General features: G+C 37.6%; 3 protein-coding genes across 3 annotated transcripts; 2 read left to right on the top strand and 1 right to left on the bottom strand.

Moving 5' to 3' along the window:
* Positions 1 to 4,036: 4,036 nt before the first annotated feature.
* Positions 4,037 to 5,166, top strand: mrps17 (mitochondrial ribosomal protein S17). Its single transcript, XM_079486644.1, has 3 exons — positions 4,037 to 4,130; positions 4,319 to 4,463; positions 4,671 to 5,166. Exons 2-3 carry the CDS (start codon positions 4,341 to 4,343, stop codon positions 4,953 to 4,955), a joined length of 408 nt encoding a protein of 135 aa, XP_079342770.1. The 5' UTR covers positions 4,037 to 4,130; positions 4,319 to 4,340; the 3' UTR covers positions 4,956 to 5,166.
* fam114a2 (family with sequence similarity 114 member A2) lies at positions 5,011 to 10,495 on the bottom strand. The gene is made up of 14 exons (XM_079486643.1): positions 10,364 to 10,495; positions 9,869 to 10,106; positions 9,568 to 9,661; positions 8,653 to 8,757; positions 8,430 to 8,551; positions 7,615 to 7,749; positions 7,217 to 7,375; positions 6,987 to 7,110; positions 6,782 to 6,867; positions 6,590 to 6,688; positions 6,362 to 6,501; positions 6,197 to 6,269; positions 6,036 to 6,089; positions 5,011 to 5,926 (listed from the first exon to the last, which is right to left on the bottom strand). Exons 2-14 carry the CDS (start codon positions 10,085 to 10,087, stop codon positions 5,825 to 5,827), a joined length of 1,512 nt encoding a protein of 503 aa, XP_079342769.1. The 5' UTR covers positions 10,088 to 10,106; positions 10,364 to 10,495; the 3' UTR covers positions 5,011 to 5,824.
* A 515-nt stretch (positions 10,496 to 11,010) lies between these two features.
* Positions 11,011 to 13,653, top strand: pgrmc1 (progesterone receptor membrane component 1). The gene is made up of 3 exons (XM_079485834.1): positions 11,011 to 11,530; positions 12,037 to 12,192; positions 12,403 to 13,653. Exons 1-3 carry the CDS (start codon positions 11,242 to 11,244, stop codon positions 12,495 to 12,497), a joined length of 540 nt encoding a protein of 179 aa, XP_079341960.1. The 5' UTR covers positions 11,011 to 11,241; the 3' UTR covers positions 12,498 to 13,653.
* Positions 13,654 to 13,935: the final 282 nt, after the last annotated feature.

The raw sequence follows: 13,935 nt of genomic DNA, 5'->3' as shown, positions 1-13,935 counted from the left end.
TACATTCGTAGGGGATGAAGAAATGTGGGGCAACTTTGGGTAAACAGAGAAACTCTAAACAATTCGAGACAAATTAGTTAAACGATACAATAACTGCTGCAGTATTATGAATCGAAAAGTATGACATTTATAGGAGCGCAAAAGTTTGTCATTATTGAGAAACTGCTTTTGCTCGTGTTATCATTTTATGCAAGAAAAGTAGAACAGTAGCAGCACATAGTCAACAAGCTGCAGATGACGTAGCACAAGCATGTTAGAGTGTATGATACATTAAAGGAGCAATGTTGAGATTTTAGCAGCGTCTAGTGTTGAGGTTGGGAATTGCACGCAACGGCTCACCCCACCCTTTCTTTCGGAACACTACGGTGGCAGACGCAGCACTAAAATTGTACCACATGTCCTGTTCCTGGAGATCTACCTTCATACCACTCTACACATCCCTGTATTTTTTCAGACAAGTGATGAGCTGGTTGAGGTGTGTTATATTAGGGGTGAATTAACACACTGCAGAAAAAACCACATCTGACTTACAAAAAACATGAGTAACAAAAGTTGAGAAATTATAAACTTTGGCTGCAACAATTTGACGAAAGCGGCATTGACCAATAAGAAACTCTGAGAGGTGGGGTCACTGCGTATTCGGAAATTTCCTCAGTTCATTTCACAACCTCAAAATGAATATTCCTTTTAATAATTTTCGCCTCCTTGGCGTTTAACTTCTAGTGCTTGTGTTGACGTCATTTCATGTTTCATTCATTGGCTACTTTGAAGGCATAGGATTATGCTAAATTCATGACATTGATCGAAAATATTGCGGCCTGTCCGTGATCGCAAGACCGTTTTAGCAGACATCTTTCAATCTCTCTCACTGTAGGACCAACATTTAGGATCCAGGACCACAATATCTGCACAATTGTTTCATATCGGTCATCTTTTGTCTGGGACAGCCAAAAATTGCACAGTGTATATCTGGCTTTACACACTTTTACTTATTACATAAAGGTCCAATGTGTTATTATTTGAACTATCTATTAACAGAAATGCAGTAAAATATACATAACAATGTCTTCATATGTGTATAAAGACCTTACATAATGAAACGCTATGTTTTTATTTCCTTAAATTGAGCTATTTCTATCTACATATACCGCGGTTCTCCTCGCATGGAATTTGCCATGTTGTTTTTACCGTAGCCCTAAACCGAAGAACTGCTTAACAGATCTCATTTCGTAAATACGTTAATCCCTTTGGCAAAGATGCAATAATGTGATGACATCTTTGTCCTGTGTCAGCCTCCGTAATGCTTCGAAAGAGAGAGTTGGAGGGGTTGATATGACTTTTAAGAATTTAGGGTACTGACACCTAACCCACCATATGATCATATTACGTGAGTCCCGTAAAAACCAATGGCATTGACGTGGAGCCGGGCATGCCCCCATATCTCTTACACTCCTCTATTTACATTCAAATGTGATGTATCACTCACTGAATAAACTAAACTTGTTTTCTCTCACAAACGTCTCGTTTCCTTTAGAAGACGTTTATCAACCCCTTGCTTTGAGTATGGAGCACTTTTATGGATATGCTTTCTAAAGCCTTACACATGCAATGGCATTACATATCCAGGATGAACCAAAATATGATTTAAAATAGACGCCGGTCTACCTGAACGAAACCGGAAGTGCTGGACCAGTGTTTTCATATTTTAAAGAGGTCTACAGCTGGTTGTGTTCGGCTAAAGAAAGGAGGTCACAGCTACACCATGAGAGTGAGCAAATAAGAAACACACTTTGTTTTAATATTATAAAAACGGTAATGCATCATGCTGGATATTATTTACAGCTTTACAAGAAACAAATACTATGAGATGTTATTTATTCGATTTGTAATGTTTCATGTAGCCCTGTGACGCCAACCTCATAAAAAAACATTACAAACAGAGCTCAAAACAGGAATATGGTGGAAATGAGACAGCGATCTCATTAATCTCTCAACTCTGCTTGAATTCGGTTTTCTTTGGGGAAAATATTCATCAGGCACCTTTCAATCTCCAGTGAAAATAAACTCAACTACATGAGTCATCGCCTCTTTAACACTAGCATGTATGTTAGAGGTTCAGGCTGTTTCCTGCAAGCTGACCTCTCCCTTCCTTACTGACTTCTTTTCTGCTGTTTTCCAGTAAACCGTACACTTGTTGTCAAGATAAAGCGAGATTAAAGTACAGAAAATCATTCATGGAATAGTTTACAATGATTTATTAATTTCAACCTTTATTATAAAATGAATATGACTGTCTTCTTTTCTTTACAACAAAAGCGAAAGGGTTTCGATCTTTTTGTAATATTTAAATACCTTTTTTTGGTAAATTGAAATACTGCATGCCAAGATATGTTGTGTCATGCCAATAATAAATAAACACAACAGCATGTCTTATAACGTCTTGAACAACTTTTTGAGATCTAAAAAGAGTTTTTGCAACAGAAATGGAAGATTTCTAGTAAACAGGGACGTCGACCGTTCCTCACACAAAGCTGATTTCTGTCTTCTGTAAACCTGGAAAATGTTGTAAGTTTATGGACTGCATTTATGGTGCTGTTTTGTCATTTTAGAAGCTAAATAGCAACAGCCCTCATTATATGGACAGACTATATATGATATAGTCCTCATTACTTTCATTATTTATATGGAAAGAACTGATTGGAACACAACATGATGGTGAGGTAGGTTTCGTTTTTAGGTTAACTATTCCTTTGAGCAGAAGCAGAGATGTTAAAAGTCACGGATGACAGAGTGAAGTGCATTTACAGAACGCTTCAAGGTTTTCTGTGATTTGGGCCGAAACAGTGACCACTTACAGATGTACAGTACTATGGCCATTCATGTGCTGCTTGACATTAAATAAATAAGTTCATACGTCTGTATACAACATTCATTTAATCTATAAGGTCGCAAATGGAACGAGCCGGTCGTTCAGCGTATTGACTGATATATTACATGTTCCTCAATGTGCAAGAGCATTGCAGAGTGATGGTGTGTTAGCCCTGGACTAAATATCCCATTGCACTGCCTTAAATGGGAATCACATAGAAACAGGCCATGTTTTCTGTGTGGTTCTGATTAATACCAGATTTGACTCCTCTGGCCCTCATCCAGTTCCCACCCAGGGACAAACCGATTTCTTTCTCTTCTGTTGAACACGTATTAGAGTATGCCATGATCTGTTCCCCTATTTTAGACACATCTTTCTTATTTTACAAATGCCTGTTCCCCGAGTCTTGACGCCGTGCCATTTGGAACAGCCAGCCAAATAGTTCAAATGGGAGTTGGATCTCTATACACAAAGAGCTTTGCTGCAATAAACCTCGCTCTGTGCAGAGCAAATTTTATAGAGGGAGTTCACAAGTGGTAACTTTCATGTCAGTTTGTAACTTGACTAAAAGCGACTTTGTAAAAGGTGAATGCTACGCTCAAATGTATTTATATAGGTCAGACACACGTCATGTTGTGCATTGGAGTGCACACAAACGTATCTCTCTAAAAACAAAGGGGGAGGGAAAGCGGGAAAAATAAGAATTTGATATTGTTTTATGAATGTCATGGCGTGTTACAGGGATAGTTCGCCCAAGAATGAAAATTCCTTTATTGTTTTCCACACTCATGTCATTCCCAGCCTGTATGACTTTCTTTTTTCTAAAGACCACAAAAGAAGATGTTTTGAAGACATATTCGAACAACATTGACCCCATTAACTTTAACTGTGTGGACACAAAACCACAGAGACATGTTTGCACATATAATGAATTGTTATAACATTTACAGTGCATACCTTTAAATATATATATATATATAATTCACTTTGACTTTATTTCTGATTGTTTTGAGCTTTAAATACATTTTTGTATTAATAGCAATCAAACAAGTGTGCATGCAAAACAGGCATTGAATAAACAATATTAACAATTCTCAAAGGCAGACATTGTTGTAATTAAACATTTTGGCCACTTTAACCTCTATTGACCTTCCGTACTACGTCATCAACATGCGCCACCAGCCTTGACATTCAGACGCGTGCGGAATGTTTTCATGAGTTTTTGACCTTTACGTTAACGTTTGTCTCAAAAGAGTACCGGGTAAGCAAATCATTTACATTGTTCACGTACATCCAGATAAATCAGGGTGTCAGGATCGTTTGCATACCACCCAACGCGGTCTCTGTGCGCGGAGCTGTCTACATTTGTGCAAACTAACGTTAGTTAGCTTAGATAACGGCTCCGGCTTTTGGGACAGAGTTCTGACTTCGTTTAACTTTCATATTTAGGGACACTGCGAATCTAAACGGCATGTCCGTCAAGCAAGCATCGGTCCATGCAAAATGGATCATTGGTCGGGTGATCGGGACCAAAATGAAGAAGACGACAAAGGTGCGAGTTACCAGACTTGTGCTTGATCCATACCTGCTCAAGGTAAGAAGTGATGCGTCGACTTCAAAATATTGCATATTTTATTAAATATAGTAGTTCTGACATGACACGGAAAATGAGCTTAGTGGTGCAAACTCGTGCATGTGATATGTTTACGTGTAAATCTATTGGCAATGCTTGATTTCTTTGCGAAACAGTCGTGATTGTTTGCGGATCAAACCAATCTGTTTTTACTTGCTCGTGTTACAGTTTTACAACAAGAGGAAGACATACTTCGCACATGATGCTCTTGAACAGTGCTCTGTTGGAGATGTTGTTTTGTTGAAGGCTCTGCCAGAGAGAAGATCCAAACACGTCAAGCACGAACTCTCAGAAATAGTGTATAAAGTCGGGCAGGTGGTCGACCCCCTCACTGGGAAGAGGGTTGCTGGACGTCAGTTTTTAGAGCCTCTTACAGAAGACACGGACGTCTCCTTGACTAAACAATTGGAACAGCTGAATATTACCGCCTCTGCATCTCCCCCACCCTCATAATATTGTTTCTAAATGATGTATGTAAATGTCTTGATTTTCACATATAAAGGTATTATACTGTTTACTAGTTCTGTTTGGAATAACCAACAAAGTTCTTCCACTAACATCCGCAGATAGTAAACTCGATGCAAATTTGGTACTTCAGGTGTTTGAAAAGATAGATTGTAAATAACAAGAGCAAAATAAACTTTCAGATCGTTTTGTTTAATGCATTTGAATAGAATCTGGATTTTAATGGTTTTCTTTAGATCATGCACGAGATGAGGAAACAAAAAAACTTGACTGCAGATTACATGAAGACAGTGTGACATTGCCATCTAGTGGCATTGAAGGCTAACATTCTAGTCCACGCTGTCACAGCTATACATATTTTTAAAGTTGTGCAAAGTTGAAGTTGCTAATAGTGCATAATTATGGTTGCAACTTTGCTTCATACTCCATGTACGGTAGTATGTTAAATGTAGTCATAATTTATGTCCAAAACAATCTCAAGACACTTAACAATAGTTCATTAAAAGAGAATTGACATTAATACTGATATGACTTGTATTAACAATTTTTGGGAACAATATATATATATTTAAGATTTAAAACTTACGATTAAATTATACATCTAACCATGATGAAATGCATATAAATGACAGTATTATTTTGTACGTTGTCAGCAATATGGAGAATCCTTACACTGAATTATTCAAAAATATACTTAAATACAAAAGAAGAGCTAACAATACTGTATTTACAGTTCAGCTTGAAACTCTGCACTCCATAAAGTATATCATGTGGTTAACAAATCTACCTGAGCGGATAACTGATATCATCATCAGATTATGGTGCATGTTGGTTTTTAAAACACTTTTTTTGAGTGCTTAAGCTTGTGCAGACTCCACTGTCCTTTGAATATGAGACACTTCGAGCACCGGCATTAGAAGCTGGAATGCATCCTGGATATACGATGCGCTGTTTGAAGCCTTGGAACAAAAAACAAAAGAGAATATCTCATTATGCTCAAGAGCCAGGTGTAAAGTCATTTTATTAGTGTTGAATGGTGACTGTCATAGGCATAAAAATAAAACACACCTCTAGAAAAACGCTGGTAATAAGTGGATTGAGAACTTCTCCCTTCTCATTTATCTAAAAAACATTCACGCTTGGTGTCATAACTGCACCGGATATTAGACATAAACTTCACCAATGTTGAAGATTAATAAAGATGAAGACATTGAACTATTCTGTCTTACCCCAATGGTAGTCAAACCTGATGTGAACTTTTTGGACAGGGTTGATATCTCCTTACACATAATAACGGTGACTCTAAAAGTAAAACATAAAATATTAATTGAATCAAATCCCAATGACGCATGTAGTAACCGTTGCTTGTAATAAATTGAATCAAGATAACTCACTGCGATAGGATTTTGGCTTGTTCTGCAGCTGTGGCTTCATCAGTGTTACAATGAAGAAGAATTTCAGCTGTTTTGTGAAATTGCTCTATGGATCTTGCTGTGAACTCGGCCAAGCTTGTAATGGCAGACAAATGAGCCTCCTATAAAAAAAAGAATACCTCAAATGATCAAAACACAAGCAAATACACATATTCATATAATGTATGCTGTATAGGATCATTTAAAGACCTCAACGCTGCATTTTATCGATGGTGTTTCCTGTTCTTTCTCCTCTTCTTCCTGCTGTGGCTTCATGTGTGTGATACGGCTGAACGCGTTCTTTCTGGCCTGAGTAAATAAAATGCAGTACATGTAATTTGATTTAGCTAAAATAAAAGATCTGAACTTTATCATTCAGCAGATATGCTATATAAGTGATACCTTGCAAAGCTTGTCTGCTGACGTGGATATGTGTAAACTTTCAAGAACATCTGTCAGTTCCTTTATGAACTCTTCTCCATCGTCACCTGAGATGTAAGGTTTCAGAGATGAAGATTCACATTGATTTAATGTTTTGTATTTAACGTTTTAAAGAATCATGCTTTACTGCATGTTTTTAACTATAGATTTCCTTTTACTTCTTTACCTCTTGTATCGTCCTCCACCTCATCGTCAAACTCTGTGAGGGAAAACGGCTCCTTAATCTCCTTTAACTCTTTTCTCAGTTTAACCAACTCCTCACCTGACAAAGTGGTCAAGACAGATTTCACCTGCAGACATACACAAGATTACATTTAAGTCTCACATCACACTGAACTACATGTGATTGTTTCATGCTACCATTGTCTTCATTGTGTAAGATTAGCAAATTCTAACCTTGGTGTCACTCTCCCTAGAGAGAATCTCTAAAGCCTCTAGATGGGACAGCCCTTGAAACTCATCAAACAACATCCCATAATGAGCCTTCTTCTCTGTTTCCGATGTGGCGTTATCAGCTGTCTGCTGCTCTTCTCGTTCCTTTGCCTCTCTTAAGACCTTTGAGAGTTGAAAAATAAGTTTAGCTTTGTTAACAGCATCTGTGGCATGCAATATACTAACACAGTCCCATAGACTTCCATTGTAAATGTATGAACATGAAAAATCTGATTATTTGTATTTTTTTTAGAGCAGAACTCAAATGACTTTATGAAAATGACGAACAGCAAACTGTAGATATGGGCGAATATTCTGGTAATACATCTCATTCTGACAGATTTCTATATTAAGCGTTGCACCTGTGACAGTGTTGAGTTTCTGTTCATCAGCCCTTTAGTTTTCTTAAAGCCGGGGTCTCCCTCTGCTATCACATCCATTGTCTTCTTCCCGATAAACTCCAATGCATCCAGACCACCACTTAAAACCGTTTTACCCTGGAAAACCAAAGTATGGAGGAAAGGTAAATGTTAAAATTCAGACATTCAAATTAAATATGTTAACCGTAATAAACAAATATAAATATTACAATAAATTACAACTTATAAAATAAATTACAATATACAGTTGCAGAAGGAATTAAGAGGCCATTATAAAATGTTTACAATTTATAGATATGTGTTACGGTAAAATTTTCGTTTTTGTTTCATGCTGTAAACTACTAACAACATTTCTCTAAAATTCCAATAAAAATATTGTTTCTATTTGCATTTATTTGCAGAAAATTAAAACAGGTTAAACAGGTCAACGTAAAATAAAAGATGCTTTGAAAATTCAGACCTCAAATACTGCAAAGAAAACAAGTTCATATTTACTTTTAAGCAATACAACAGTAATTTGTAAATGTATTTAGGAAAAGTGTACATAGTTTTTTATGTGATAATCTTGATTTTTATTACAGTTTCATGTGTCTTGTCATGCTGTCAGTCTATCGCATTCTTTATGGCACTCCTGAGGTTTGATTTTGTTGAAATTCAACAGATAATGAATTGGAATGGCCACAATACATCTAGAATTACTGATTAAATTAACATTTAGAATGCTCTTTTAATTTTTTTCAGCTGCTGTTTGTGTATTTAGCTTTTCCATCATCTAACATAAATGCGTTTGTCCTTACCGTACTCTGAACAACACTGGTTAAGGAAGACAGCATTCCGATGCTACTGGAGGATATCATTCCCATAGCCCCACCCATTCCAGAAGACTGCGACCCTTCCTCCTTATCTGCCTCGCTATTGGCTGCACCCGCAAGAAGATGGAAGAAATGTAAATTATTTTGGGTCCTCAATAAAGACATCCGTTAGCATGGCTCAAGGGTCAAATGAAGAGCACACAATTACCATCGCTTTTCTCCTCCTCCTCCTCCAATTGAGCAGAAAGCTCCTCAGGGCTCGGGATTCCAAGAGATGTCTCTGCCTTCTCAATGACCTGTGACAACCCTTGACCTTAGCCAATAAAAGAGCACCACCAGTTACTATAACACATACACTGAACTGTTGCTAGAGAGAATATTGGAATGATTTCTTTACAACATTTATTTCCTTTTCAGCAGTTCACATGTTATTAGGAAAAAGTATTATAAACAGATGTCTTCGCTGTTGTTAATGCAGGGCTTTAGCTCGAGAAATGTGACACGGGTGAGTTTTCTGGAAGCAGTGGCCAAACGTGATGTCCAGAGGCCATACTGTATTTGTAAAACATTGGCTTTTACTGTCTTCTCGTGTGAGATTAATATGAGTGTGTGGTACAAAATTGATAAAACACTCAATTTAAGGAAATGTATAAAACAAAATGATTTGTCAAAAAGGCAAGCTACAGCATATCTGGGAATGTGGGTTTATTTAAAATCAAATATAAATAAAAAAATTTAGAAAAACTAAAAGCTTGCACTGACTTTTTATCATAATTATTCATCCACTCTTGTAGTAATATATTGTAGACATTCACCTGGGACGTGACTCAATAAGCTTGGCGCATGTGTTGTGTGTATTTTTATCCCCAAGCCTCCTTAAATTCTTCTCAAGTATGAGTTTAAGTGACTACACTTCTAGCACAACGACACAACATTCCTACAAAGTATTTAATGCTTTTTAATAAACTATTTGAAAAAATAGCGAGGACGCCAATCCTCCAAATCTTGACATCACTTTTAGGCTCTGTGGTTTATGCTTGCACTAGTTGAATATTTGCTCAAATGAAATAAACATTCTCCTCACAGAGAAGTTCCTCTTAGAAGTTCCTTGGTAATCACTTACCTACTGTGGCTACAGTGGCAGTAGCAGTGGAAATTAGAGATTTACCCCAGTTGCCCCAGTAACCCCACCCTTCCTGAGTCGTCTCTGTAGAGGGCTGATGTAAAGAAAAACAATGTCTTTTATACAAAGAGAAAATCAAGTTGTTGTTTTTTTGCTAATTATTGCCAAATGTAAAAGGCCATACAGTCTACAGACATGCAGGTGTTGAATGATGCTGAATAAATAATTTTGTGTCAACCATCCCTTTAAGAAGAATTGGTATTGCCACAAAAATATGAATAAAACTGTGATAAAATCTTACTTTTGAAGCAGTTTCTGCTTGTGGTGGTATCTCTGGGGTTATTTGGTCATCAGGTGGAGGTTTGTGTTCAGGTCTCCTCCTTGTCTTACGGACTGGAGCTACATCAGCAGAGCTGTCCATCTGACTATCAGAAGGGGGATCATCTCGATCGGGTGAAGAGGATTCCCGATCCACTGATTTCTCCGTTTGGTCACTTGCTGAGCTTTCGTTGTCTGACATCTTAATTCATCACACTGTCCTGAAATATAAACAATACCCATTCGTTTAACGTTAGCAGCTTTATACTAGCACATACGTGTTTTATAATATAGCTAAAATACCAAATCACATCTGTCCATCTGTCACACATGTAAAGGCGTCACAGCCTCAAACTGTACGAATACTGTAATAATGCTAGGCTAACTTTTCATCAGATAATTAACACAGCTTTAAGTGAGCTGAACGTTTTGTCATTATGGGATATTCAGAAATAAATAAAAGAAATACAAATCCAACCTATTGCCCTCTGTCTCTGTTTTCTGTCCAGTGGCCACGTCACGACGTCTTTAGTCCTGCTGTGTTTTGTTTTTCCAGACGCACGCTCTCTTGGACAATAACCACCCGATCAATATATTTGCCTCCACCTGCTGTTTGGAGGTCGCAATTACAACCTTTTATTTTGACGTTTCACTGAATTGTTTGATGTTCTACAAATCCTTACGCATAGTATAAATGCCATTTTCTTCTTCTTCAGAAAGTAAGCCGTTGTGGCTTTTTTATTACTCTTTTATACAAAACGTATTTCAATTTTGTGTCCTAGTGTTTTTACTCAGTTTTTTTTGTGTATTGTTTTTGCCCTATTGTTTTTGCTCAGTTTTTTCGTTGTTGGTCTAATGTACGACATTGGTGCACTGTTTGTGAATTAAGTCAAATAAACAACCACATGAATCGACCCAAATCTGAAACATGAAGAACATTGCATGCATAGTCAAGAACTGGTACAGTTACATTCAAAATAGCCTACAGAACTTTAAAACCTATTACAAAATGTATAACTTTTTCAAAGTGCCACGCAGAGGAGAATTTCGCGTATTACTATTAATTGTCCAGTAAACATAATTCGATAATTGACAACTTATGTGGTTGAGAAATATTCGTTTTTTTCACGAGAAGTCAGTAAAACTGTTTTCCTGTCTTTATAATTGTAACGCAGTCACGCAATGCTCGCAAAAGCCTAGCCCACAGCCATAGGTAGAAACTACACGCCCAAGAAATCCAGCTCAAAACTCATTGGCCGGCGTCACGCTACTGCGTGTTTTTGGCTGCTGTGATTGGTGCGCAGTTGTTTCGGCGAGTCTCGATGGTCTCGCTTAGTAGTCGTTATCAGAAACGAAATGGCTGAAGAAGAGCTCGAGCAAACTTCTGGAATCCTTCAAGAGATTTTCACATCGCCTCTGAATATAAGCTTGTTATGTCTCTGTTTGTTCCTGTTGTACAAGATCGTTCGGGGAGACAGGCCGCCAGACTTTGGCCCTGTTGAAGAGCCCTTACCTAAACTAAAGAAGCGAGATTTCACTTTAGCACAACTGAAGGAGTATGACGGGACGAACAACCCCATAATCCTGATGGCTGTCAACGGGAAAGTGTTTGATGTTACAAGAGGAAAGAAGTTCTACGGTCCAGGTAACACGCGACATGATACGCGCACTCGCTGGTCTTACGGTTATCTCAAGTAGTTTTTTATTGACAGCAAACACGTGCGAATACGGAGGTTTATTGCTTGCGATTTGCATGCATCCCCCCCATATTCATGTATTAGTCATTAAATGCTATTAAAAGCTTTATTTTCTCTTTTTCATTTCAGCCACGCCCCTTGTACGAGTGTCCATTTAAATTGCACCGTAAGAGTTATAACCTCTGACCAGCGATCACGCAACTTGTATCTCCGTTACAAAATCTGACGTTATACTGAGATGGCATCTATTTTCACATGTGCCTTTTGTGCACACTTTGGCAACACCAAACTGCTTGTCATCAGTAAATGATATCGGTGAATGATTAACTTAACTCGGCTAAAGTTCGAAGATTGAAAGGAGACCACTGAGCCTTGCACATTAATTCATTCAAAGATTTCAATATGATGTGTGCGTGAGGCGGAACCTGCTAACACCCGTTTTGTTCACTTTTAGAGGGCCCTTATGGGGTCTTTGCCGGCAAAGATGCCTCCAGAGGTTTAGCCACATTCTGTTTGGAGAAGGAGGCCTTGAAAGACACTCACGATGATCTTTCAGATCTCAGTGCCATGGAGCAGGAAGGCCTGAGCGAGTGGGAGACCCAGTTCACCCGTGAGTTGAAGGACACTTCCTTCCCTCAGCTTTCACTGGTTGTAACTTGCATACAAATGGAGTAAAATTCATGCGGCTGCACTTCGTTGTCAGTAGATAACGAAATAACTAATGCATGTACAAGCACATGTTTCTGCTGTGTTCAGTGGCAATATTGTAAACAGCCAACCATCCAATCAGGTTTTAATGTTGAGTCTGTTTTTTCTGCAGAGAAATATGATTATGTTGGCAAGCTTCTTAAACCTGGAGAAGAACCAACAGAGTACACCGATGATGAAGAAGTCAAGGACAAAAAGAAAGATTAGAACATGCAGAACACAAGACGGATCCAAACCTTGATCTTTCCATTTATGCTAGATTGTGTCCTAGATTACTTTTGCAGTCACACTTGCTGATGTTTTGTCTGAGCCCCCATGTCATTGCATATGCATCACCATGACCGTCTTTTTAGCATGTCTTGTGTTTATAAACAGAATTTTGTATCACTGTTTTCTTAGAGCTATTGTAGCCTATATACCTAAAGCCACTGTGACTTAACAGTTGTTACAAATGTCATCTGTAGATATTCTTGAGTAGATATGGGCTTCAGGAATATACTTTGATATACTTCTGAGCTTGCTGTTAATATGGACCTATTTTCGCTCACACTTTTTTGTATCACAAGAAAGTTTAAACCAAAAAATGTACATCAACATATGCTGCGAAATGTATCATTTTGAGTTTTAAAGGCGTGAAATGAAGCGAAGGAGATGTTGCTTGATGGGCCGATTTACAGTATCGTACAGTGTATACTAAAAGTTTCCAGTAGGGAATCAGCAATTAACTCATCACATTCTAGTCTTAATATCCACTCAGGAAAGTTTTAGATTAAATAGGCATTCCGTGAGATTCTTTTTTTATTTACCAATACAAGTATTTGTAATTTGAATACTTTTCCGTTCATAATGTTTCACTATTAAAGAATATGATTTATTAAAAAAGTCGCTTTGTGTTTTAAAGGTTTACTTTGGTTGAAAGTTTAAATTGACTTTCTAAAATCTGTTAGCAAGGTATTTTTTAAAGCTAAAAATATTGACTGATAAAGGTTTGTTGTTTAACTGTGTTAAGCATCTGCTGAAAAAAGTGACATGCTAATAACACAAGTACAATAATAACACATCCCCTATTTTGGATAAAAAGTTGCTAATCCTTTCATGCATGAGTAATGACAACCCCAGTAAATATTTGTTCTGGCTTTTATTGCTTTAAGGACAGTTTTTACTGAAGAGTGTTTTACTGAACAATGTCAAGACATTGGTGTCAGGGTACTGACTTCTATGCAGGATCGGATTAATTTAATACAGTGCTATAAAAATGATATCCTGCCCTGCTGACAGTAATCCACACATGAACGACATTTGTAAAGTTTCAGGATGTATTAAAATGTTCGTTTGTAATTCCTTTAGTGTATAACATCGTGATATAGGTATTCACAGTTATTTCTTTATTTGAGAAAAAGTGTATGTCAGAAGTGGGATTTGAACCCACGCCTCCATTCGGAGACCAGAATACCCCGTTTGTTGCGGAAGGGAACAACCCTTGAGTCTGGCGCCTTAGACCACTCGGCCATCCTGACACGCTGAGAATCATAGTGCAATAGCTGTACTTAGTGGCTCTATGAGATGAATATACATTTTAACGTGAATATAAACATGTGATGGCTAAGCTCCTATAAAAAACATTTTTTTGGAAAGTGTGCCACAG

Source organism: Barbatula barbatula, assembly GCF_947034865.1.
Source record: "Barbatula barbatula genome assembly, chromosome: 22".
Classification (NCBI taxonomy): domain Eukaryota; kingdom Metazoa; phylum Chordata; class Actinopteri; order Cypriniformes; family Nemacheilidae; genus Barbatula; species Barbatula barbatula.
This window is presented reverse-complemented; position numbering and strand designations above follow the sequence as displayed.